The sequence below is a fragment of the Musa acuminata genome, chromosome BXJ1-6 (assembly GCF_036884655.1).
Source record: "Musa acuminata AAA Group cultivar baxijiao chromosome BXJ1-6, Cavendish_Baxijiao_AAA, whole genome shotgun sequence".
Lineage (NCBI taxonomy): Eukaryota > Viridiplantae > Streptophyta > Magnoliopsida > Zingiberales > Musaceae > Musa > Musa acuminata.
The window spans coordinates 45,255,274-45,281,908 of NC_088332.1; the positions used below are offsets into that span (position 1 = coordinate 45,255,274).

At 38.5% G+C, this 26,635-nt stretch overlaps 4 protein-coding genes across 6 annotated transcripts; 2 read left to right on the forward strand and 2 right to left on the reverse strand.

Annotated features, from left to right (window-relative positions):
• Window positions 1-768: 768 nt before the first annotated feature.
• On the forward strand, window positions 769-12,100 carry LOC135677318 (nuclear pore complex protein NUP133-like). The gene is made up of 8 exons (XM_065189512.1): window positions 769-1,146; window positions 3,296-3,417; window positions 3,519-5,273; window positions 7,098-7,819; window positions 8,235-8,393; window positions 8,713-9,049; window positions 9,406-9,473; window positions 11,266-12,100. The coding sequence occupies exons 1-8, from the start codon at window positions 959-961 to the stop codon at window positions 11,812-11,814; spliced, it is 3,900 nt and encodes a 1,299-aa protein (XP_065045584.1). The 5' UTR covers window positions 769-958; the 3' UTR covers window positions 11,815-12,100.
• A 600-nt stretch (window positions 12,101-12,700) lies between these two features.
• Window positions 12,701-18,505, reverse strand: LOC135677319 (uncharacterized). Of its 3 annotated transcripts, none has more exons than XM_065189516.1 (7): window positions 17,601-18,505; window positions 17,434-17,514; window positions 17,220-17,300; window positions 17,090-17,133; window positions 15,577-15,730; window positions 15,024-15,097; window positions 12,701-13,123 (listed from the first exon to the last, which is right to left on the reverse strand). In XM_065189516.1, the coding sequence occupies exons 1-5, from the start codon at window positions 17,754-17,756 to the stop codon at window positions 15,631-15,633; spliced, it is 462 nt and encodes a 153-aa protein (XP_065045588.1). In that variant the 5' UTR covers window positions 17,757-18,505; the 3' UTR covers window positions 12,701-13,123; window positions 15,024-15,097; window positions 15,577-15,630. The 3 variants fall into 3 exon arrangements, with proteins under 3 accessions (XP_065045588.1, XP_065045586.1, XP_065045587.1); XM_065189514.1 differs by having other exon boundaries at window positions 17,434-17,504; window positions 17,585-18,505; XM_065189515.1 differs by lacking the exon at window positions 15,024-15,097 and having other exon boundaries at window positions 17,434-17,504; window positions 17,585-18,505.
• A 146-nt stretch (window positions 18,506-18,651) lies between these two features.
• Window positions 18,652-20,941, reverse strand: LOC103990078 (uncharacterized). Its single transcript, XM_009409105.2, has 5 exons — window positions 20,794-20,941; window positions 20,631-20,701; window positions 20,432-20,512; window positions 20,307-20,350; window positions 18,652-18,927 (listed from the first exon to the last, which is right to left on the reverse strand). The coding sequence occupies exons 1-5, from the start codon at window positions 20,843-20,845 to the stop codon at window positions 18,828-18,830; spliced, it is 348 nt and encodes a 115-aa protein (XP_009407380.2). The 5' UTR covers window positions 20,846-20,941; the 3' UTR covers window positions 18,652-18,827.
• A 452-nt stretch (window positions 20,942-21,393) lies between these two features.
• On the forward strand, window positions 21,394-26,254 carry LOC103990256 (protein TORNADO 1). The gene is made up of 3 exons (XM_009409333.3): window positions 21,394-23,114; window positions 23,257-24,497; window positions 24,692-26,254. Exons 1-3 carry the CDS (start codon window positions 21,605-21,607, stop codon window positions 26,078-26,080), a joined length of 4,140 nt encoding a protein of 1,379 aa, XP_009407608.2. The 5' UTR covers window positions 21,394-21,604; the 3' UTR covers window positions 26,081-26,254.
• Window positions 26,255-26,635: the final 381 nt, after the last annotated feature.

Consider the following 26,635-nt stretch of genomic DNA (forward strand, 5'->3'; position numbering starts at 1 on the left):
GTGGTCGGACGGGCTTTATCCGGAGTTCATGTTATTGTTACGAGTTTTGAATCGTTCCATAAATCATTTTATTTTGACGAGGTTTATATAAGGGATGGATGGCAGAATAACTCAACATTTACTACAATTTTAAAATATTTATTATTAAATCAGTTTTTGATTGTGAGAGTTTGGATTGGACCAACATTCTTATTTTTTTATGAGTTTGAATGTTGATTAAAAAATACTCGGAATAAAACTCTGATGTCTAAATTAGTAAAGATTTGAAAGATTTAATTTATATATATATATATATATATATATTTTTTTTTTTTGAGAGAGAAAGATATGTTTCAAAATGTACTAACTATTTTTCAGTGGATTTTGTGTACCATTACTAAAGTAATAGTGGTTAGTAATATAAAATGTGATGCGATAATTTTGAGATATAATAAACTTTGATCTAATCAATTTGTGTTGAAGTGTTTCTCACATGACATCAATAAGTTTTGATTTCACAAAATTTACGTAAATCATTTATTTATTTTTTATTGGAACCATAAAATCCATTGACTAATTCTTTGTCCAATTAGATATGTTTTGCTTCGATCGTAGAATCATAAAATCCATTTATTATATTTTTTTAATAATAAAAGAATAATTAATACAAATATATTTTTTTACTAAATTAAATTAATTTTAATTTTTCCCCAAAAAAAATGAACGAATTAATTTGACGGCTTTATTATTGTCCGGGTTGCAATAGGGATCGCAATTTTGCGACACGCCGGCCGTCTTTGGTCGAGCCCTCCGTGCGTCCGCCATTTCAAAGTGAAACGAAGCCCCCGCCCGAAACCCACCCATTTCGGGATCCCCTCCCCTCTCGTCGCGGGGCTCCTCGAAACCCTAAACCCTGACCGCTCTCCCTTTCTTCTTCTACAAACGCTTGCTCTCTCGCTCGCCATCCCGGTCGCTAGAGATGTTCTCCCCCGCGGCAAGGAAACCCCATTTGGCTGCCACGCCCAGTCAGGGCCGGAACCACCCGGATTCCCCGTCGACGCCTCTCGACGAGACGCGCCCTTCCTTCCTCTCCTCCGCCTCTGTCCCTGGCCGTCCGACCACCGGCACCCCCGCGCCGTGGTCCTCTCGCCTTTCCGTCCTCGCCAGGTAGGCTCACTTTTGATTCATCCCTTAGGGTTGCTGTGGTATCCCTCGTTTAGGTCCTCGTGGTTCTTGAGGTTTCAAGATGTCGTACTTATTTTCCTGTTCCGGAATTTTCTCTAAGGATCTTATGGTATTTCTTGATCATTGGGGTTTTCCTGATGAGCGGATGACGAGACATGCCAAGTTCATTCTAGTTCCATTTTCTAGAAATTTTTTCATAGTTCTGAATCTGCCACATCGAACTTCTAAGACGAGTGAGACTGTGGAATTAGGTTTTATATTTCTCCTGTCCTGTCTCTGCTGTAATAATTTTCTTATTTGTAAACTATGATCAAGAATTATGATCGATTGTTCTAGAGAAGATGAATTATGATGACAAAGTTTTGTTCAAATGAAGCGAAGGCTATTACTTAATATTAAAGAAAATCATTCACTACGAAGCATGTTTTGAGGATATGTACAGTTGCAGAAGATTGATTTGTGGGAGTTACTTTTGATGTGATATGTTTCACACCGACCGGGTGTGCTAGTTCCCTGAGATATTAGTTACTTCTTCCTTGATATCTCCACCTCTGCTTTTTTATTTTAATAATCCTATAAAAAAAAACTTCATTCTTCTTATTCATTAGCACTGTAAAAGGCCTTTTTTATTAGAGAAGAGTGTAGCAGGCTTGTTTTAGTAATATTAGTACATGTTTGCATGATTATGCAATGTCATTCATTACAATCTGTAATATCATAACATTTCATCGTATCTCTGTGCCGTGGGTCTAGTCCATATGCTTTGGCAAAAACACTATGATTTCTTGTTTGCTACTGGTAATTTGCGTCATCTGGATGCAAAATTTTACCCGGAAAAATGGTGACCTCGATGACTTGATATTTGTCTCCGTGTTTGTATTTTTGTTCAGCTCCCTAGGTCCTTGAAATCTGCTTATGAAACCAAAAATGTGTGGCGTCAATGCATTGCACTCACAATGCTCACACAAAATCTTTATTGAATCATCATAACCTTGAGAATCATCCATTACTTTCTCTTTCTTATTAATTGGGGCCAAGGATTTTTGGTAGTCTGCTTGAGATTTGTTTACTAATCCTCCATGTAACTTTTTGATCTTTTTGTTATCAACTTGAATAGTTTCTCGTGTGTGTTCTTGATGAGCTGATATGAGGCATATATGTCAGACTGGTAATATGATGAACACGAGGCATGCTATTAATCCTTTCCTAAATCTGGTAGATTTTTTGCACATTCATTTTTCAATAGCTATTTTGATATGGAGCTTCTTTTTGGGACCTTATTTAGTGAAATGTGCATAAGCGCATCATTCACTCCTCACTTTGGGTTGCTTGTTGAATACTTGCATTGTGGATATGCTTGCCACTTGTCTATGACCATTAAAATTAATGAGGTTGTAGGTACATCTAGATGGAAAATTAGAGATGATCTAGTCCAAGTTATTTTACATGCATTGTTGTCAGTGTAGTAATATAAAGAAGCAAAATGTGACATGCTATAGATGCTTGTAGAGATTCACTCATGTCTGAATATTTCCCGTTTATTAAGGATTCTATTGCAGGAATTTTGGTTATGAACATAAATATCTGTTGACCATCCACAACCAGTCGATTCGATGTTCTTTTAAGTCCACGAGTAAAACCATCGGAATTTTTGGTTGTTTATGAGAACTGTTACAAAGGAGCATTTGCAAAAATACATATGGAGGAGAGGTACAATCTTTGTGTTCGAAGCCTTGAAGTGTTTTAGAAATCATTACTGTTCAGATAGTTCCATCCCAAGACTTGGCCAATCACTTTGTGTTTCCTTGTCATTTCTGTGATGCTGTACTTCATGCGGAACCTACTAGTGAAAACTTATTCGGTGACTTGCTACCTTCCTTTGCTGTTAAGCTATTCATGTAATGTGGTACTCCTATTTTAGCTTAGTTTTTTTTATTTAAAAGTTTTTTGCTTGAATGACTCAATAATTATGTTAGATTGTTTACATACGTGTGTGTTTCACATTTCTGTTATTTGAGCCCTTTTGAGTTTGTTAGACAGTTTATATGCAAATAATAGTTTCGCTTCTGAGATTCTGATCCTGCTAAATGGCCTGTTCTACGAGTTGATAATCTTATACTTCTACACCTAGAATTCCAATTGTAAAAGGAGCTGAGAAGGGTGGGAGTTGCAAACAAATTCAACCGGTGTATGTGGGAGAATTTCCTCAGGTTGTTCGTAATGCTCAAGCCAGTCTTCTGAAGAAGGGTTTTGGTAAACTTAATTTTGTTTCCTAGTTTAGATTGTTGAATATGTATATATTTTCATGTTCAGAAATGCTCTTTAGAAAATTGATTTTTTCCTATTTCTTGCAGATAACAGTTTGGTTGCTGGCGGTATGGATAAAGAAACATCGCTTGCTTGGATAATATGTGACACTCAGCTCTTTATATGGAGCTATTTGTCAGGCACGGTTCCAAAAAATTGTATTGTGCTTGAGTTGCCATCTTCTGTGGTTGGAGATAGGATTGTCGGCGTGAAATACACAAATGGTCGAAATTGGTTGCTTTGTGCTGTAAGATGGGATGTTTCTTCAAAAAAAGTATTTGAGCAGTGTAATTCCGCTGGCATCATCCTCTGTAACCAGGAGACTGGAGCTGTTGTGTATTGGCCTGACATTTACTCAGAAAGTTTGAATGTTCCAGTTGTTAGCCTTACTGAACCACAATCAAAAGAAAGTGATATTTCTGCTAGACATGAAAGATATCACTCTTTTATTGTTTCTGAAATACCCGGTAGTTCTCAAGAATGTGTTGCTCTAGCTTGTCGGTCAACTGGAGGCCTATTTCTATTTAAATTCTCACCATCTGGAATACATTGCCAAATGGTTTTTCACAATGTTTTAGCTGTTAATTCTAATAGCTCTTCTCAGATGAATGAACTGTGTGCTAGGTCCCTGGTCTGGCATCCTCAGTATACTTCCTCAGATGATTCCGGTCATCAGTTTTTCTTGCTGACAGATCATGAGATTCAATGTTGGAATATTGTTTTTATACCTAATATCAATGTTAAAAAACTCTGGAGTCATGAAATTGTTGGTAATGATGGTCATTTGGGTATTAAGAAGGATCTAGCAGGACAGAAGCAGATTTGGCTTTTGGATATGCAGTTAGATGACCGTGGGAAAGAATTTACCATTCTCGTTGCCACCTCCTGTAAAGATCGAGTGAGCAGTTCAAACTACATACAATATTCTCTTTTGACAATGCAATATAAACCAGGTTGTTCTACAAAGACCAGTTGGTCTATGAATGAAAGGCTTCTAGAGAAAAAGGCTCCCCTTCAGACTGTAATTCCCAAAGCAAGAGTTGAAGATAGGGGCTACTTGTTTTCTACAAGGATACGTGTTGGTGGCAAGCCATCTGGTTCTGTGATTATATTATCTGGAGATGGAACAGCTACTGTTACAAGCTATTGGAAAGGTTCCTCTCGGCTTTATCAGTTTGATTTACCATGGGATGGGGGAAAAGTTCTTGATGCTTCTGTTTTTCCTTCTATTGATGACAGTGAGGAAGGGGCATGGGTTGTCTTAACTGAAAAAGCAGGAGTTTGGGCAATACCTGAAAAGGCTGTTTTGCTTGGTGGCGTTGAGCCACCAGAGCGGAGTTTGTCTCGGATGGGGAGTTTAAATGAAAGTGTTGTAGATGAAGAGAAAAAAAACCAGAAAACTGGAGGGAATACTGTTCCTGGAAGGCCTGGTTCTGAAGCATGGGGATCTGGAGATAGACAGAGACTGGCTTTAATTGGCAAAACTGCTCAAGATGAAGAAGCGGAGGCTTTGCTAAGTCGTTTATTTCATGAATTTCTTTTTTCTGGTGAAGTTCAAGGTGTATTTGAAAAACTTAGAGAGAAAGGAGCATTTTTAAAAGAAGATGAAACAAATGTTTTTGCTCGCATGAGCAAATCTATTGTTGACACATTAGCTAAACATTGGACAACAACCAGAGGAGCTGAGTTGGTGGCTTCAGCTGTAGTGTCATCACTACTTTTGGATAAGCATCAGAAGCATCAGAAGTACCTCCAGTTCCTTGCTTTAACAAAGTGTCATGAGGAACTTTCTTCCAACCAGAGTAAGCCAGTCCTTTTTGTCAGGTCTCTTCTATATAGACTTTATGCCATGTGCCTGTCATATCCAGTCTGTGGGTACATGTTAGAGCATGTTTTGTTTAGAATCCAGGATCCGAGTCCTGCATCTTGTTATTGATCATGACATTCTTGAAATGTATGATATTTGTTTTCAGTTTCTGGAGGTCTGGGCTATTTTTTCAATATAATTTTTTACATTTGTTTCTTTTAATGGTTTGGACTGGTTAATTTGTTGAAATATAATGGGGTCTTTTCAGTTTGGGATGACATTTGTTTCTTTTAATGTCCATTAGGGTTCTGAATTCTGATAATCACTATGATATTAGTTTGTTTGATCCTTTGTTTTTCTTAACCAGACAAAGTGCTTCTGATTTGTATCCTAACTTAGTTCACTAAAGATGTCTTATAAAATTGGAGATTAGTTTATGAAAAAAAGCTTTTTCAAAAGGTCTGCGTCAATGAAGTATGTACAAAATATATGAGTTTCTATGCATAAAATTTTTTAATAGCAACCTGCAAAATTTTGCATGTGTTGTTACATCCATTTTTTTAAGAAGTTGCTTATCAGTAGTTGCTGTATAATCTGATGTGCCCACTGGTGAATGAACATTATGTGTTGCAGAATGAATCTGAAATTTCATATTACATATTATCGAGCCGCTATGTCCTTAATTTAGTGCTTCTTATATGAATATTTGGTGAGGCTCCCAGAATGATATTTTGGTTGTTGTACCTGGAAAATGCATTGATTAATTGCTGTCTTGTTTTATTTTAATCAGTTGGTAATAATTTTTTTTGGTCTGTTTATTAAGCTTAACAGTATTGTCTACTTGGAACTTTAACAACTCCAAAGCTTGCTACTTCAAACTGGTCTATGTATCAGGTTCGCAAACAGATTAAGTGTTGATCCCTATCCAGTCTGAGAACTCTATATTGGATGTAAGAGGATCCATTTTCCAAACTCAATATATGCAAATATTGATCCAAAATGTCTGAGCTAGTTGGCTGAACTGCAAATGAGGCTAGAGATCTATAAGTTACTAAGTTACAAACATAAAAAGGAGAAAAAAGTTCTAAAGAAGCCAATTATTAACATAAAAGGGACCGGAAAGCTTTCACAACTGCAACACAAACCAACCAATTTAATGCATCCTAAATTAGTCTCGGACAAATGAAGCTTTCAAATTTTGCTCATAAAGTTTTCATATATTTAGAAACCAACTAAAGCCATGGAAGCACAGCTAGATCTAAAAACAACAATTAACTATAAACTTCACATTAGAAGTTAAAACGTAAAAGAAATCTGAGATTACTAGATATGTGGATTAGCTGAAGTCTCAGTGGGTACCAAACTGACCATATCTGAGGGAATTCAAGTCCCTAGTGAGGAGTCTAGCTTTGTTCTCAGTTTGTTATACAGCAAGTGGAGAGATATAACTTGGTTTTGTATTTTGAGGCTATTCATCTCTATCATCTTCAGGTCCTTCCGTGGGTTCACTCGCAAGTCAGAGTTACTGTCATTTGCTTTATTAGTTTCGCTTTCCATGCTATAATAGGTGCCCCCTGGCTTTCTCATTAATACTAAGGAAAAAAACAGTTTGGAAATTCATAGTCACAAAATTATGGATGACCACTAAATGCTGCTTTGTGAATTAGTATGGCATTATTGGACCTTGCTTTCATAATTACAATGGGATTATGCTGTTTTATTATGTTCAAGTTTGAGGAGAAAGCTGTGTATTAACTCTGTTTTTCCATTTCCACTGGAACATTAGCTATGTTAAATTAATTGTTTTTCCTTTCTGTAGGACGTTCAACGCTAATTATCATGGAACATGGTGAAAAACTTTCTAGTATGATCCAGCTGAGGGAATTACAGAATCTGTTAAGTCAGAATCGAAAATACTTATCTGATTCTCCATCTTCTCATGCACAAGCTGATGCCTCTGGATCTCTGTGGAACCTCATTCAGCTAGTTGGTGAGAAAGCTCGTAGAAATACTGTTCTTCTTATGGATCGTGATAATTCAGAAGTATTTTACACTAAAGTTTCTGATATAGAGGAGCTTTTTTATTGCTTATCTCATCATCTTGAATATGTAATTGGTGGAGGCCAACCATTTATTATTCAGATGCAACGAGCTTGTGAACTCTCAAATGCCTGCACAACTTTGATTCAGGCTGCTATGCACTACAGAGATGAACACAGGAACTGGTATCCTTCTCTGGAAGGATTATCATCTTGGAACTGTCAGCATGTAGTTCGCTCAGGTCTCTGGAGCCTAGCATCTTTAATTATGCATCTCTTAAAAGAGGTTCAGGCTATGGATATGTCTGTCGAGCAAGAAATGTGGTCTCAATTAGAAGGACTTACTGATGTTTTGCTAGATGCTTACACTAGCTCAATTACAGCGAAAATAGAATGTGGAGAAGAACACCATGTTCTACTAGAGGAATACTGTCAGAGGAGAGATGAACTTCTTGGTTCACTCTATGACCTAGCAAAAAGATTGACAGAATTGAAATACCAGGTGAGTTCCGGTGATGCTTATCACGTGCATTTGTTTGCTTTGTACTGATCCTACTGGTATGAACTAGGAAAAAGATTAACAGACTGGTATTCTTCCAGTGATAGACTGATCTGATTGATATTTTTTAAGTCATTGCTTTATAAGTATGATATCCCTTAATTCGTATATTAGTTTAACAATTACCATCATTTTCAGTTTCTAGTGCATTTGAGGCAGTCAGTACTGTTTAATTTTTTCTTTCTTTTGGTTATCGAAGTAATCTTGCTGCTTGAAGATTTACTTATAAATTTTCTTCATCAAATTATAGTTGCCTTGAAGATTTGAGACCAGTTTTATTTTACCATGTAGTGAGTGTAATATAAACAATCAGTCCTGTTCACACAAGTAACTTGGTGCTGTTATTTTGTCTCTTCAGGAGTCACACTTGAGTGAAGAGGATCTTGAGAGAAGAGAAGCCATATTTAGAGAGCTTACTGAACCTCTTCTCTTGATTGCAAGGAGACATGACGGCTATCAAACACTGTGGCAACTGTGTTATGATCTTAGTGATACAGGACTTCTCCGAACTCTTATGGTATGGACAAGCTTCTAGTCCTTTATAACTGCCCACCTGGATTGCCATGCCATGTCTTACACATGTAACGAAATTCATTGATATTTATGTACTTGGATTATACAGGACATGTTTCTTTAGGTAACATATAGTTTCGGGATAATCTTGTTACAAGATGCTTCTAGTTGTATAAGATCTAAAATTGCCAATCTGGAGTTATTTTGGTCTTAGTTCTGTTATATGCATCTGAAATTTTCTAATCAATGCTTCAGCTATGTCTTTGCTTCTATTGGTGGGTGATAATACTTCTCTTAACATTCTTAATGTAATATTTCTGCAGCACGAGAGTCTAGGGCCAAAAGGAGGGTTCAGTTATTTTGTTTTTAAACAGCTGATGAAAAGCCATCAATACTCTAAGCTGCTGAGGCTTGGAGAAGAATTCCAAGAAGAGTTAGCTATTTTTCTGAAGGAGCACAAAGATCTGTTATGGCTTCATGAGTTATATTTGAAGCAATTTTCATCAGCCTCTGAAACTCTTCATGCTGTTGCTCTATCTTTGGATGATGGACCTCCTTTGATGACTGAAGAAGAACCAGAGATGGTACAGATTAAAATGTCGTCTTCTCTTCCTGACAGAAGGCGTCTACTTAATCTTTCTAAAATTGCTGCAGTTGCAGGTTTGGTTTTTCTCGCTTCAAGTATTATTAGTTCTTAAATTAACTGTGTAACAGTTCATATAATAACAACAATTAGGAAAGGTAGTGTCGAGACATAATCACATGTGACTACCAGTCTGATACCTTGTTTAAGGTGTCACCAAGATAAACATTACTTTATGAAAGTTGTGTGCCAAATGGTTGAAGTGTTTAATGTCATTTTACACACTATTAGAAGGGTCAAAAGAATTTAATGATTTCCCCTAAATTTGCTGATTGTAAAGCAAAATGTTCTAGCTATAATATAGTTCAAATATTATTTTTAATTTTTATGTGTTTTGAAATATTATCTAATCAACATAATTTTTATGTGTCAGGTAAGGACAAAAGTTTTGAGATGAAGACCAGGCGTATAGAAGCTGATTTGCAAATTCTAAAATTACAGGTTATATTTATTTTTTTTCTTTTTTTTCCTTACATGACAGCCATTTTTGCTCTGTTTAGCAAAATAAATTCTTTTTTATTTTGATTGTTGGCAAAGAAAAGATACTAGGCATTGTTCATATCTGAACCTGATATTTAAGAGGCAATATATCAATGTGCAAAATAATTGTAAATAGATATTGAGTTGAAACCAATGCTTGTTTATCCAAATGGCTTAGGCAGTTCAATGACCATGCCCTCTTGTTTCAAAATATATAATCTTGAGCATTTTAATGAAGTAAGTTGCACATATTGTTCCATGTGGTGGTTGGTACCTAATTTGCTTTTGTTGAACGATAATGTTGCCGGTGGTGGTTCTTTTGTCATCATATTTGGCACATACGATCCTAAATTATAGGAGCATTTTGAGAAGCTACCACAATAACAAGCTATAATGCAGTTTGCTACATAAATCTTTCTTGTCATTTAACTATATACAACGTAATATTTCTAATTAAATCAGAATCATTTAAATTTATTTTTATTTTTTAGATAAAATTTTAGGTCTTTTCTAATTGCTCGTTGTACTTTCTAATTGTCTCAGTTCTCTAACCTGTTTGATGTGTATTTCTTTAAAAATGTTCATGCCATCTTACATAAATTTCTCTTGTTAATTTTTTAATCAAGACTATATATAATGGATGAAATCATATGTTATTCAATTTTAAAAGTTATTCCATCATTATCTCATCATTCTCATCTTAGTTATTACTAACTTTTGATGATACTCTATTAATTCTCAATACTTCAATTAAAAAAACATACTAATTGTCCAATAAGGTTTTTACTTTTGAAGTGTTGAATATGCTATGATCACACAAAACCACTGAATCTACTTTACACTTAAACCACTCATAGGTGACTGATGCCTTCACCAAACTTAGATCTAATATATCTAAAACTTTTACCTATTTTCATTCTCTTTAAACTTCCTTTATTTGTTCCAATTTTACAAACAAAACTATGATTTCTAATTTTTTTTAATCTCTAAAGGTAAGTTACTTATAGAATGTTAATTAAATAATACATAAAATAATATTTTCCTTTTTTAACCTTAAGATTATTAACAAGCACATTTTGATTTTTATTTTGAAGTACTAATTTTACCTAAATCTTTGCTCGATCGATCCCTAACCTTGCAATTTAATAGATGTTATTTTCCTAACCGTTAACATTTTACTGTAAAAAACATCTCCGTCTGTATATTTTGTTATACTTGCAATAATTTTGCCTCCTCTTTTAGCTACTGTGACTTGTTAAAGTCCCACTGAGAAAATCCTTATATGTATATATATAACTTCCGAAAACCTTCATCAGCACTCTCTTGATGCTGACCTCTATCTTTAGATCCCAAAAAATCTCCGTGATACACTTTAAATTTTAGCGGTCGTTTATATGGTATTTGAATTGTCTCCATTCAAAATCCAAAAAAAAATTTATCTCTATCTGATTTGCAGAAAGCCTTGCATTATTATCTTTAAAATTCAACCAATGAGTCCTGGTAAAACACCATGACCAGAGCCTGACTTTCTGAGTTTGTATCCATAGCGCCTCCATGCATTTTCCAAAGTTCCTACATGATCATTTAAATTTTGATAAAAAATTTTAATTAAAGATGTTCTTTTAAGAAATATAATAATTCCTGTAACAGTGTTCTTAGATTTCTTATTTATTATATTTCTTTAGGATGCTTGATCCTTCCTTTTTTTTATTTTGATTTTATTTATTTTATTTTATTTTGTTCGTTTCTGCAGGAGGAGATTGTCAGACATTTGTCAGATGATAGAGAGGACATCAATAGACCCCTCCCCCCGGGAGAACTGATCGAAGTGTGCTTAAGAGAAGCGAGTAAAGAACTGTGTTTAAAACCTTTTGAAGTGTTTGCATGGACAAGTTCATCTTTCAGGAGGTCCAACAGAAGCCTTCTGGAGGAATGTTGGAAGAATGCAGCCAGCCAAGACGACTGGATAGCTCTTATCCAGGTATCAACAGCAGAAGGTTGGAGTGATAAAGTTGTCCTAGAGGCATTACGAGAGACTGTGCTGTACAAGGCTTCCAGCTGGTGCTATGGACCTGAGTCACAGATCCATGGTGGTGGTTTCGAGGAAGTAATGCCTTTGCAGAAAGATGATGATGAATTTTCGAGTATCAAAGATGAAAGCCTTTCGGTGGAAGGAATTCTCATGCAGCACAAAGACTTTCCTGATGCAGGCAAGCTGATGCTGACTGCAATAATGCTTGCTAAGGTAGGAGACGATGCTACGGTCGAAGAGCCCGTGGCTATGGCTATGGATTCTAGATAGCGAGTCGGTGCCTCGTTTCTCACTATTCCGATTCACAAGTTTGGTAGGTCGCCGGTTGGATTTGCAGGCGGGTTTACTCTTCTTTGTAAAGCCCCATTTCGTATTTGTCTTCTTGGAAGCTTTGATGTGATCGACACAAATAATCTAGAAAAGCTTCGTCTTTCCTTTTACATCAGGCTTTTGATGCTTAGGGTAACGTGTTTGGTTGTATTTTCAGGGAGGTTGGTCTAATGTCTGTTGTATTCTTGACAATGATCACGCCATATTATCCTTGTTATTAGCCTTACTGATCGTGTAGAATATTCATACAGGTGTTCTTATTCTTCTCTCCGTGTCTGCTTCCATCTGGTGCCCTTCATACGCGAGGATGAGCCAGGCAGCGGATCAGATAAGTCTAATCACGGATCTTTGTCTGATAGTATGTTTTGTTTCATAAGCTGAAAAAAGAAAGAAGAAAAGCATAATGCATAGGTCAAATTGTCTGAACGGGGATTGGCCGATTCCACCGATAGATAGGAACAACTGATATATCATTTACTGAAATTAGGGTTTGTTGCTTATGGAATGCTCGAATGCTATTTGTACATTTAGAGCAGATTAAATCGGGGTTTGAATTATTCTCTCAAAGGTTAAGATGGTGGAGGGTGTGAATCGAAGAAGAAAGATGTGAGGCCTCGACTCTTTGAGTGACGCGATTGCCTATTCGCCCTCCTGCGGGAGCCGCCGTCCGGGTACTCTCTTGGTCCCTTTTATTTCGCTCTCCTCCCGATGCTCTCTCCCGATCTCTTTCCTGACCCCAAACCTCTTCACATGAAAGGAACTGCTGGAGGAAGTCGAGCAACTACCTCCCTGAGGCCGCTAAGGACACACAGAGTAAGTGAAATCATTTCATCAATGCAAACTGTGAGGGGTGCAGATTCGATTCATTTCATGATTTAGTTGCCTTCCTTCCACTTGAATCAGGAAAGGAAGGCAACCATTAGTTTTAGTTGCCTTCCTTCCAGTGGAATCATTTCATCAGATTTAGTTGTCTTACTCTTACGGATTCTGCTATTGAATCAGGAAAGCTTGCGTCGTGACATTGGTTTCTCTAATCTTCTGGATGTGCACTGCCGCTACTCACAAAGGAAACACTGTATGTGACTATAGTCTCGGCTGAAGAGTCCCGTGCTGAAGCCACCGGAGGTGGTGGAAGTCCGGTATGGTAGAGAGACGAGTATCACGAGGGCGGTAAGGAAATGATGATGGCCCGCCATCGAAGCTTCCCTCGATATGTGAAATGTCTTCAATCCTCTCCATTTTGGAATGACTGTAGCAAAAAAAAAAACACAAAAATCTTTAGATAGATAGATAGACACATACATTTAAGTTAATATCTAACACGATTTGCTTCGATATGATCCATAAAAGCAACTAAAAAATAGAGGGGGACTATGGACTAGCAAAAGAAGGCAGTCATGGAGATATGATTTTTCGGAGAATTGAAATGCCAGCTGGAGTCAAAGACTAATGAAATTGATAGTGAAAGAAAGGTTAAGCTTTGATGGAAAGGTAATATTTACTTTTAGAATCTAAAGGTAGAACACTTAATGACATGGAGAACTTGATGTATGAATAATTAGGAGAGCAAAAAATACATCTCCTTTACCATGTAAATTTGCCATAAATCATTTGGATCATCTTAGAAAGGCAGAACAATGACTGTCATAAATAAGAAACACCAATAAACTATAAAGCTTGATATGTTTATATAATCATCACAAAAGATCATTGCAATGAAATTGCCAAAAAAAAAAGGCAAACAACTGATTCTAATAACAAAGATTAGGCAGATTTAGTTTAGAATCAACATAAATGCTTCATTCATGCTATGATCACAGACATCTCAAAATCCATGTGAAAACCTAACTTGTGTTGTTTCCTACTGTTTTATATTATATTCAGATCTCCAGTTAAGGAATTATTATAAACACTTCCCACCTTAATCATCCATCCAAGTTTCTGGATGATTTCAAGATGATAAGAAACTATCTCATTATGGAAAGTGGAGTAGAGTAATAACCAGTAACAACACTCGAAGTCGCACTAAAGCAAGAGAAGAGAATTAGACTGCACGATGATCACGGGGAATCTCTCTATTATCTTTGTATATCTAAATGGGATGTTTGAGCTGCCTTGGGGTATTAAAAATTATTGCAAGGAATATGAGAGCCTTGTAACTTTTGCTAACCAATTATATAAATGCAGTGCTGATAATCATCACCCTATAAAGAACTGACATGTGAATGCCAGCCGTTAAAAAAAAAACGATGAAACGCTTGTCATCATAAATCACAAGAAAATATTCTCCAAATCATGAATGATTCGCAGAATGTTTCCTTGACCACAAGCAAGTAAGGATCCTAGACTATAAAGAAGGGTCATTTTAGCTATGATACAGAATATTCTCTCTCCTCTCATTATTCTATATGTTTCACCTCAGAAATCCTTCTTCTATTCGACTTGAGCGTGGGAGGGACCGTGCCAAGAACATACTCATGGATCTTCACTTGCAAGATGGAGTGCAGAGGTTTAGTTCAACTCTGGCCCCGGCAGCCATGGTGGCCACCATCCTTAGAGATCCTTAGAAATTGTAGATATTTCAAACAAAAAGTGTAAGGCATCATACTTTTGTTAGATACAACTATGAATTAAGAACGTACAGTGACATATCTAAGACCACCTTCACCTCCATAAAAACAAAAAACTCTAAATCTCTGCAGCTTATTAAGATGTCAAGGACCATTGAGTGCTATGCAGAAATACGAAAAACAAGGAGGGTCTTGCTTCTTCAGTGCTGTTGCTATCGTTACCAACCTAAAGTCATATATGATTCTTATCTTCTCTTGAAGCAGTTGTTTCATTCAGCAGAAGTGTAATTTATGTGAAACAGATCTTGCGATACTAAATCATGATTCAACACTGATATTTCTAAATCATAGACTACTACATATTTGTGTATGCTCGGGAGCAGAAAAAAATGCACTTCTTGTACAAATTGCACAATATCTCAACATGTGATAAGACAAGCAAGAGCAAGATCCATTAATGATGCTTAGCTACTCGAGTGTCAGAAAGCAAGTTATGACTTTGTATCTCAGCTTCTAATGACAGCAACATATATACGTTTGTATGTTAAAAATTTTCTCAGCTGAATCACATGAACTTGCCTCATTGGTTCTTTCTTGCAGGTGATGTTGCTGCCACTTCCAGTCGCTCCGTTGACATAACCGAGGACAAACTTCTGAGAAATTCTTTCAGTTATATTATGGTTAATCATGCTCAAAGCTCAGATTGTGAATGACAAGGTTAATCAACAAATGCCAATTCTCAATGGTTTCTGATGCTAAGGGACAAAGACCAACAAGGAGTTCTAGATCAGTTGTCTTGACAGATTTGTTGACTGTTGACAACTTAAGTGAAAAATTCCACAAGTCTGTTTAAACATCAACATGTCATGGCATAAAGATCGAGCATAATGAACATCGTTTACAATTTAAGTTTCTTTGTCAAATGAGATAATGTAAGAATATGAGTTCTTTGTAGTTAAAACATTTAAAGCCACAAGGACCTTGTCCACATGGCAAGCAAGTATACTTTTGATTGAACAAGTCCAGGACTACATGTCTAAATATTTTTTAATGCTTAATAAGCATAAAAAAACAATTATTATAATTTTAAAATATTTAACACAATGATCAGAAGCTTAGATTGAGATACTACCCCAAATAGCTCCAATGCAATATGACACCTCAAATGTTGATGATCCATTGCGTGTCAGAAGAGTAAGCTAGCCCAAGCAGCAAGAATTGCAAATCCACCATATGGTGCAATAAAAGAGATCTTTCTGTCTTCAAGATAAGCCGCCGTGTAGCACCTAAACAAACCACAGCCACTTGTAATGAGATACTACGCCCATAACTAACTACTTTCAGCTTGAAACAACTCTGCTAGTACGAAGCAACAACATGAATTGCTCATTATATTGTAGGTATTAAGATTAAGAGAAAACTGCTACATAACTTAGTTGGTTCACTAGTACAGTTAATTATCTGAAACCATTATTCAACAGGTGTAAATTGCCAGGCTAATGATTCATGATGCAGCTAGATCCCATATACATAAATTTTATCAACGCAAGACAAATAACAAAGTCAAATGACACGGAACAAACAATGTCAATAAATCTTCATGTTTTCCCCCTTTTCCTTAATCAAAATGGCCTGGTTCTACAGTTTTTCTAAATTCATGAAGACGAAGAAGGATGTGAGGAAAAACAAATCACAAAGAAGAATGTGAAATACCATACACAACAAAATACTTTACTGAATCTTCATCTTGGCTCATTTCTTCAATCAAAATGGCCAGGTTCTACATAGCAAACAAAGGAGATAGAAAAACAATTTGATGGAATTTTGTCCCCACTAATAACTCAGAGAGTAGCATCTGTGTAAGAATGTAAGAAGTTAAAACTGACCCTTGGAAAATACCTATTTCTCTATGGACACTAATTTACCATGCAACTGAAAACATTGCGTCCTTGCTTCTTCATTTGCACCATACAAGCTCCTTCCATATAATAATATATTTACTGATCATTTGGGTGTGAAAAATATAATTAGTGTTTTCCCCAACAAATTAAAAGCAATTTGTTTAATCTCGGCAAGACAGCCCTCCGAAAGGCATGAAGAAAGTTCAGATTTTAGATTCTTGAAAACTACTGCATTCTTGTTTATCAGTACTGTAATTATATCTAGTAGTGTTTCACTTCTCACCATCTTATCTATGTTCTTCATGTCCTTAGGCTGCATATGTAAGGACCTCTACTCTAGCTTATTCTTCATTCACGAACTTCAATAAGAAATATTGGTCAATTACATGATTTGATCTTAGATTGGTCAAAATTACAGACTTTGTTGCTATTATAGCTTAAATTTTTTTTTTACAAAAATTTACTATAAAAGTTTCAAGGTTTGACTTTTCTTTGCAACAGCTTCCTCGATCCTAAATTGGTCGACTGAATTGTTATAGCGGAAACTCCATACTCTTACCTTAGAGACTAAAATTCACCAAAATGTGAAACAATCTTTTCTTTTGTACAGTAATGTCATTATGAGCATTGAACCATTGATTTCTATCCACATATATGAGATACAAGAAAAGGCAAATGAAAGAAGAGAAAGAAAAATTGATGACAGAAACGATAAAGTTCGAAGGAGAAGAAAAACACACTCACGTTCCCGAGAACCCGACGATACCGGTAGTTAGAAGCCCTCCAAACTGCACACACAAAGAGAGATTAAGAACATGTGAACATGATACTCCCATCAAATTCCTCACAGGGGAGAGAGAAAGGAAAGACTAACGATGTTGGGGCGTTTGGCGATGGGAGCTCCCACTAGGGCGGCCGTATGGACCAAGTGGTAGAGGGAGGCGGTACGCCAAACCTTCCAATTTGATCGTTCAACCAGCACAACAGAGGAACAAAAAGAACAACAACAATAACAAAGATCACGGGAAAGCCCCAAAAACTTTCTGATCGATTCGAAGAAAAGAGAACACAGAAATTGCAGCTCGAACCTCCTTGTAAGATGGGTTCTTGGGCTTGAAACCATGAGCGCCGTAAGTCCCCAGACCGATAGCAGCAACACCTGATCCAACCTAAAAAAGGGACAAAGAAAGCTCAGATCGATCCAGAAACACAGCAAGCAAGCAAGCACGAAGAGGATACCGGAGATTGCAGCGACCTTGTGCCACATCCTGGGATCCATCGTCGGCGCCAATTGCCTTCTGGTCTCCTTCCGCCGGCTGCGAAGCGAAGGTTTGGACCCGAGCCGAAGAGCTAAGAGAGCCTCGAGAGGGATGTTATCGGGTCGGATCCAACTAAAATTCGTGTCCGACATTGATATTATCGGATTTTTTTGTGCATGACGTCAGATCCATTTTAAATTTTCTACGGTTCATTTTATTAATTGTAAGATTTAGTGCTATCTATAATAAGTCATTTAATATACATTATAAAGTAATTATTGAGTAATTGATTGACAATTAATTTTATCCCTGCAGGCAGTCTATTTACAAGTTAATAAATATCACCAAAGAAAGTAAAATTAACTTGTATTTATCCTTTCTTCTGGCAATTAAAATCAAATGACAGGCAATACTATTGCTTGATTCGATAATTAAGTGACGACTCCTCTGCATGATAATTTTTTTGTAGTTCGTAATAAGCAATTAAATGTATATGATAACTGAACTCATGAATACTTATTAACCAATCTTATTCATGCAATTAATTTGCTTGAATCGAAATATATGACATATTGATCAATAATATCATGATGTGCAAGTATATTAGTGTGTCTACATACAATAAAGTTGAAAGGGTCCCTCCCAAAAATTTTCACCTCATTTTCATTTATTATCTTATTTATCATATCAATCTTTTGTTGAAGATTGAATCGACAATTTTGGAAAGAAATACCTTATAGCTTCCTATGGAAAAGAGAACAGCACATGAACAAACACCAACCAGATGCTGTTGCAGATTGCAGGATGATCCAATTCCAACCAAAGAAACCTTGCTATTTTCCATCAGTAGCTACTGGCAAAAGTACAAAAGCCATGGAGGAACTTGCTACTACAGTGCAGTTGCTATGATTCTTTGAGAATAAGGTTATAACACCAGAAAATTATAGATGCTTGCATGACATGGTAAGCAAGGAAACTTATGATTGAATAAGCCTGCAACTAATGCCAAATATTAAAGAGTTTGAACACTTTATAAGCAACAAAAAGTATCACTGAAAACATCCAATTATTTAAGACAATGATTACAATCTTAAATAGACCAGTATACTGCACCGAGGCACAGAGAGCATATATAAAATTCATGCAATATGTCAGAAGAGTAACTGGCATACTGCACTGTTGCTTTCATGCAATATAAAATTCCTGAATGTACATTATATACATCAGAAGAGTAAGCTAGCCCAAGCAGCAACAAATGCAAATCCACCAAATGGCGCAGGAAAAGAGTAATTTTTGTCTTCAAAATAAGCCGCCATGTAGCACCTAAAGACATCACGGACACTTGTAATGAGATACTGTCCGATAACTAACTAGTTTCAGCTTGAAACTTCCACTCAAAGAAGCATCAACAGCATGAATTGCTCTTGATCTTTTAGGTTGAGAGATTAACTCAGAATTGCTGCTCAACAGAATTAGTTCACTTACACAGATTTATTAGAATTAATTTATAAAACCATCTTTCTGCAGATGTATATTGCAAGACCAATGACTCGCAATGCAGGTGGATACCACATAAATGAATTTTATTGAGGATAAAAGAACAAAGAAGATCTGAAATAATATTATGAACAAACAACTTTGGTTACTCTTCCTTTTGCTCAATTCTTTAAGCAAATATCATCTTATCCGTGCCCATGTCTAATTCTCTCTCCTTATTCATGAGGCGAAAAAAATGATTTGTTTATCAATAAATGTTGTCATTAACAATTAATAGAGTAGCATATGGAACAAATTTTCTTCTAGAAAACAGGAGTTTCATTCATGGATGAAGAATAAGAATATGATGAATAAAAATTCACCATTGAAGAAGGCCTATTTCTTCTTGTTGTCGTTGTTGTATTGAAACAATTCATTCTAAAAAGCAGCAGTTCTCAAATTACGTCTTATTGTTGTACTAAAGCAGGCCTATTTCCACTAGAAAATACCTTTCTTCCAGTGTGACTGAGAACATTGCTTCTTCATTTTCCCTATACAAGCCCTTTAAATGTGAATCAAATCATTTAGGTCTAACTAAAAAAGTATAAGAACGAGAGGAAAGATTAGCATGGAACTAGTTCTTGTTCAAAATTCCAACAAATTAAAGCAATTGATTTAGTCTTAGAAAGACTTTCGTCTGAAAAGCACAAGGACAGAACTCATACTCAGATTTTTTTTTTTGATGATTACTGCATGCTTTTTTATCAGAACTCTAATAAAACTAGATGTTGTCTCACTTTTGAGCCACTTAGCTAGTCCTTGAAGACTAGAGACTGCATCTACAAAGACTCTTTCATCTAGCCCATTCTTCATTCATGTGCCGCGAGTTAAATATATTGTTCAGAAGCTCCAGTTTTGTAACACTCAATAACTTTAAAATTCTTCTACAAAATTTGCTATGACAAGTTTGAAGGGACTATCCATTTTTAGTCTTATAAACCTAAATCCATTGATCATTTAAAATGTAGAAGCAGAAGCTCTATCTTTTTTCTTTGTAGCAATAATCTTAACATATCAAAATCACCAAAAACGAGCAATCAAAATCAAATTTCATGAATGATTATTTCTTTCCATCTATATATGCATGTATATGCACACACTTATAAAGAAGCGCATTAAAAAGGGACCAAGCAAAATCATATTAATTTCTATCAATATATACTCACGATCCCGAGAAGGCCAAGATACCGGCAGTCAGAAGCCCTCCAAACTGCATAAATAGAGAGATTAAGCACAAACGATGATCGTTTACCCATCAAATTCAGAAGGGGGAGAGTGAGGGAAGACTAACGATGTTGGGGAATTTGGTGATCGGAGCTCCAACCAAGGCGGCCGTGTGGACCAAGTGGTAGAGGGCGGCGGTGTGCCAAACCTTCCATTGTTGATCGTTCGACGACCACAAGAAAGAAGGGGAAACGGAAATCACAACAATAGAGAGACCCAAAGATATCTGATAGAATCGAAGAAATGAGACAGAGTACAGCTCATACCTCTTTGAAAGATGGGTTCTGGGGGCTGAAGACATGAAAGCCGTAAGTCCCAAGGCCAAGCGCAGCAACGCCTGATTCCGTTGCAGAACACAAAGAATCTAAATCGATCTCGAAACGAAGTAACAAAGCAAGAAAGAGAGAGGTTGATGACGACGATTTGTACCGGAGATTGCAGCGGCCTTATGCCACACCTTGGGATCGATCGTGACCACCATATTGCTTTCGGTCTCCGCTCGCCGCCGACCAATGCAGCCTTTCTGCAGAGTCAACTACACGGAAGAGATAAAGAGCTTCTGTGTTATCGGGTCGGATCTATCTAAAAAATCCGAATCCAAAAAAATGTAGGATCCAAATACGAACTCAAAGAAATTATTTATAGAATAACGAAGATAAAAGACTACATTTGTGACGTCATATTTCTTGTGTGAATTTTGATGTTTGTTCGAGTAAGGTCAAAAGATTGAAGGATCGACCACTCGTATGAAAGAACTATGACGTCCCAGTTCTACTAAGCAGGTGTTTTCGACCTGCATCTGCACACTTCTTTCTCCTTCATCCGCTTTGTTCGATTCTTTTCTCTTCAGCAAGGAAGAGAAACCATGCTAAGGAAGCAAGTGAACTGCTTTCTTCTTTTCCTTTTCCTTTTTGACAGCCTGTTGGAATAGATTCCGCTTAACCAATGCAAGAGAAGCTTCACTCACGCTGGTCATGCAAAATCTTTCATCACAGCATCTGGAATTGAACTCAAGAATAGTACTGCACATCTTCCTCTTCCGCTCATGAAGTAGTTCTACAAGAACCTGATGATGCCCCCAGAGTTGCAAGTCGGTAGCAGATGTGTGCTGGAACTGCACGATCTGCAGCTTACGACTAGGATTGCAGGATACTGTTTAAGATTTCAGAGATAGCTTGTTCTATGATCATAAACATCATCTTTTCATGTGGCGAGGATTTCACTTGATCCAGAGAAGCCGATGTCATCCAGCACAGCCACCAGCGGTATTGATGAGGCTCTGCATGCACTCAGGTCAGAGAGCAGTTCTCTGCAAAATGTTCACTTCCACCAGTCTCAAATCAGTTCAAGCTCTTGCCAGATAGCAGAGAATTCGATGAGCATCAACATCTCTACGAACAGAGAAGGTGCTCGATTCCTCTGTCAGCTTCTTGGTGAGATGGCAGTGCAAGGGGGCAGCTTCAAGAATCTCATGAACTTGGCATTTAATGGAATGCAGTGGGAGCAGAGGCAACTTGAGAGGTTGTGTTCGTTGCTCGATGTCAGTCCAAGCCTCACATACCTGGAGTTCCAAAGAAACAGGTTCCGCAACGAAGGCGTGCGAGAGCTATCAGAAATGCTCGAAAGAAACAAAGCAATCAAAGCAGTCATATTCTCCGAGTGTCGGATCGAGGCGGCCGGTGCGAGCCTTCTGTCGTCGGCGTTGACGAAGAACGACACACTGGAAGAACTCCAGATATGGGAGGACTCGATCGGTTCGAGAGGAGCCGAAGACCTCGCGAGAACGATTGAGGTGAACCCAACACTAAAACTGCTGATCGTATTCGACAAGGAATCCATCACTGCAACACCGCTCATCTCCGCGATACTAGCAAGGAGTCGGAATATGGAAGTTCATATATGGAGTAGAGATAATGGTGACAGGAGCTCCAAGGTAGTCGAGTTCACCCCTGAAGACAACACCCTGAGGATCTACAAGCTTGAGGCTTCAGGTTCCCGGAGAGTGGCCTGTGCATTGGCATGGAATTCTACTGTGAGGACCCTAGACATGTCAGGAATTCGTCTGAGATCGAGGTGGGCGAAGGAGTTCAGAGTGGCCTTAGAACAGAACACAAGCCTGAAAGATGTCAGATTGTCAAGAACTTGCCTTAGAGACAAGGCAGTGGTGTATGTAGCTGCCGGGCTTTTCATGAACCAGAGCTTAGAGAACTTGCATTTGGATCAGAACTGGTTGACTGGAGTCGGTGTGGAGCATCTGCTGTGTCCCCTGAGCAGGTTCTCTGCGCTGCAAAATCAAGCAAACACGACATTGAGATCATTGGTTTTCGGGGGAGGGAAGACAAAGATCGGAAAAGCAGGTTTAGCAGCGATCCTCAGAATGCTGGAGACGAACCAGACCATTGTTCGATTGGGCATCTGCGGTGATGCTAGTTTGAAGCCAGATGATATCGTCAAAATCTTCAGGATCTTGGAAAGAAATGCAACACTACGGTGGCTATCCTTGGAGGGGTGTGCAGGGGTTCAAGGAGAAATGGTGTTGCAGGCCATAATGGAGACCTTGCAGGTCAATCCTTGGATCGAAGAGGTCGATCTTGGTCGAACGCCTTTGCAAATCGCTGGGAAGACGGATGGGATCTACGAGAAGCTGGGGCAGAACGGGAGCATGGTGGCAGAGGATGACTTGGTTGATGACTTGCCACTGACCATGCCCAGATGCTGCAGAATCTTCCTCTGTGGCCAAGAAGATGCAGGCATGTTTTCACCACTGCTCATCGTACCTAGCTTCACCGATCATTTTCTGTTCATCTTTATCATGCTGAATTCATGCTAGTTGTAGATCTCGAAAGAACAGATTAGTCCATCCTGATGCGAAGGGTTCATCTTCATATGCAGGAAAAAGCACCCTGTGTAACTCCATCTTCTGCAACATGAACTCTTCGAAGCTACCTTACGCGGATCAGATGAGAAGTCTGGTGACTTCTATCGAGCAGATCATGCGAAGGGCAGTCATCAAGATAAAGACTATATATGATGGTGATATAAAGATCTCGATCTGGAACCTCGCTGGTCAACATGAGAACTTTGCATTACATGACCTCTTCTTTCCAGGCTATGGAAGCCCCTCGTTCTTCCTGATAGTATCCAGCTTGCTCCAAAAGCCTGCCAACAAAGAACCGAAGAGCCCAGAGGAGATTGAGGATGACCTCCTCTACTGGCTCAAGTTCATAGTTTCAAACTCCAGGAGGGCAACAGCACAGTCCATGCTACCATATGTCACCATAATTCTCACCCACTCCGACAGAGTGTCGCAGCAATCGGGCGTCCTGCAGTCAACTGCTAATTCCATACAAAGACTCAAGGAGAGGTTCCAAGGTTTTGTGGATTTCTATCCCACTGTCTTCATGGTAGATGCAAGATCATCCATGTCAGTGAGCAAACTCGCACATCATCTGCGAAAAACCAGCGAAACCATCCTCCAAAGGGTTCCCCGAGTCTTTGAGTTGTGCGATGACCTGCGAACAATCCTGTCAAATTGGAGGTCTGAAAACTTCAACAAGCCAGCGTTGAGATGGAAGGAATTCGGTGAGTTGTGCCAGCTTAAAGTCCCAGCATTGAGAATTCGATCGAGGCACAACAACATCGACAGGGTGGAGCGGCGGCGGCGTGCAGTAGCAAATTCTTTGCACCACATCGGAGAGGTGATCTTCTTCGACGATCTCGGGTTTCTGGTCTTGGACTACGAATGGTTCTTCGGAGAGGTGCTCAGCCAGCTGGTAACATTAGATGCAGCAAACATGGAAAGATTCGAGAAAATTGGCTTTGTGAGCAGGACAGTCCTGGAGAAGATGTTAAGAAGAACAATGCAGCATCAGAATCCTCTGATGGGCTCAAAAGTGTACGACAATATGGAGGCTGGTGATCTCATAAAGATGATGCTAAAATTGGAACTGTGCTATGAACAAGATCCTGGTGACCCACAGACACTTCTTCTGATACCATCAATTCTTGAAGAAGGCAGAGGAAGAAATCAGGGATGGCAACCGAGCTCTCCTGATTGTGTCTATGTTGGGAGGCAACTGGAATGTGATCACTGGCACATGTTTCTGACAAAAGGCTTCTTTCCCAGACTACAGGTGTGTGTTTCCACCCATTTGCATGAAGAACAATGAATAGTTTTGTTAGGGAAGACATTACATTGTCATCGTGTGACAGCTTCAACCCTAACATGACAGTAGACTATGTTAGATCTTAAGATTGTTACACAAGCATGGCTTTCTAGCTATAGAAACATCATACCTTTTATGATATATTGTGAGCTAAATTTCAGGTGCATCTATACAACAAAATACTGGGATCCAAGAACCAACAAGGTGCAGTTTACAGCCTAGAGAGAAACCTCATCTGCATGATCATCAATGGAGTCCATGTCAGAGTGGAAATTGGGGGTCAACTCGGCTCCTACATCGATGTTCTTGCTTGTTCTACGAAGACCGTCACGGAAACTCTCAGACTCTTCCACCATCTCATAATCCCAGCAATCCAAAGTATGTGCCCCAGCATCACCTTCGCAGAGAACATTATGAGGCCAGACTGCGTCAGATATCTGATACCGTCGAGGTCGAGGAAAACCCAGTGTGTGCCTCTGCAACAGATAAAGCAGGCTTTGCTCTCCATGCCCGCAGACAGCATGTACGATTACCAGCACACCTGGAGTTCACTCGTGAGCAATAACAAGCTCATCTTGCAGTCTGGTTCAGATTATGCAAGAGGTCTACTGTCCGATGAGGATTTCCGAGAGGTGCTACACCGGAGGTACTACGATCTGCATCATCTCGCCGTGGAGCTGGCCGTGCCATTTGAGAGCTCGCAGGAGTCTGCCAAAGTGGTCGTAAACGACGCTCAACACACCATCGAACCCTCTCTATCGGGCATCGCGAAGGGCGTAGAAGTAGTTCTGCAGCGGCTGAAAGTTCTGGAGCAGGAAATCAAGGATCTGAAGCAGGAGATTCAAGGACTCAGATACTACGAGCATCAGCTTCTCATCGAGCTTCACAGGAAGGTCGACTATCTCGTGAGCTTCGACGTCCAGTTGGAAGAAAGGAAGGTGCCGCGTTTGTTCTACTTCGTCCAGGTACAGAACAACTCCAGAAGACTGATCACGACACTGCTTCCGGGCATGACGTCGCTTCGGCTGCACATGCTGTGCGAGTTCAAGAGGGAGATGCATGTGGTGGAAGACCAGATGGGCTGTGAGCTGATGCAGGTAGATAACCAGGCGATCAAGTGCTTGCTGCCTTACATGAGTGGATTGATGAAGCTCCTGACTTTTGCTCTCAAGATAGGAGCGCACGTTGTGGCAGGGATGGGGCAGATGATACCTGATTTGGCAAAGGAGTTCGCTCACTTGATCGACTCGTCGCTTCTGTACGGAGGGGCGGCCGCCATGACCGCCGGGGCCATCGGATACGCAGCAACCGGACAAGGAGGAAGAAGGTTCAGAAGCAGAAGTGGAGAGAGAAACATGGCGCAGGAGGTGGTAGGTGCCCAGCAATGGCTATTGGATTTCTTGAACTCTCAGAGGATTGCAACCGGAAAGGACATAGCTGAGAGATTTGGCTTATGGAGGGTGAGGTACAGTGACACCGGTAATATTGCATGGATCTGCAGAAAACACATGATACTGAGAAGAAATGAAGTCATGGAGGTGCCAGTTTGACGCAGATAGATTTAACATCACATCTATCTTGTTGCTTCGTTGAACAAAATCAAATAATTGTTTTACATGTAGATCCAAGAGAGAGCTTCCTACTCCACTCCACCTTCGACAGTGAGACACCAAGTTTATAATTTTCTTTTCTTTTTTTTACAAAAGATAAGTAATTGCAAATCAAGATCTTACCATAAACTATCAAAGATTCTTTAGTTCTTCACCATTTGAACAATAATTACCAACATTTGGTAATATTTTTGGGAGTAATTTGAAGGCTCTCCTGGAGCATATATGAACTCCATAGGATTTCGAGTGAACAAAATTGACATTGATGCTTCGGGGTACAACTCCAGATCAAAACTTTCCTAGTACACAATCAATTGAATTACGAAGCTAAGAGCTGTTTCAGAGCACAAATTTCCAAAACAAACCGCATAATTCCTTTAATCAATAATACCAACGAAGGCTGTTTAGATGAAACATTCGAGTATAAACAAGTCTTCACCATCCAATAGATTCCTTAAAGGAAAGAAATTTAAAAAAAAAAAAAAGATAGAAAGC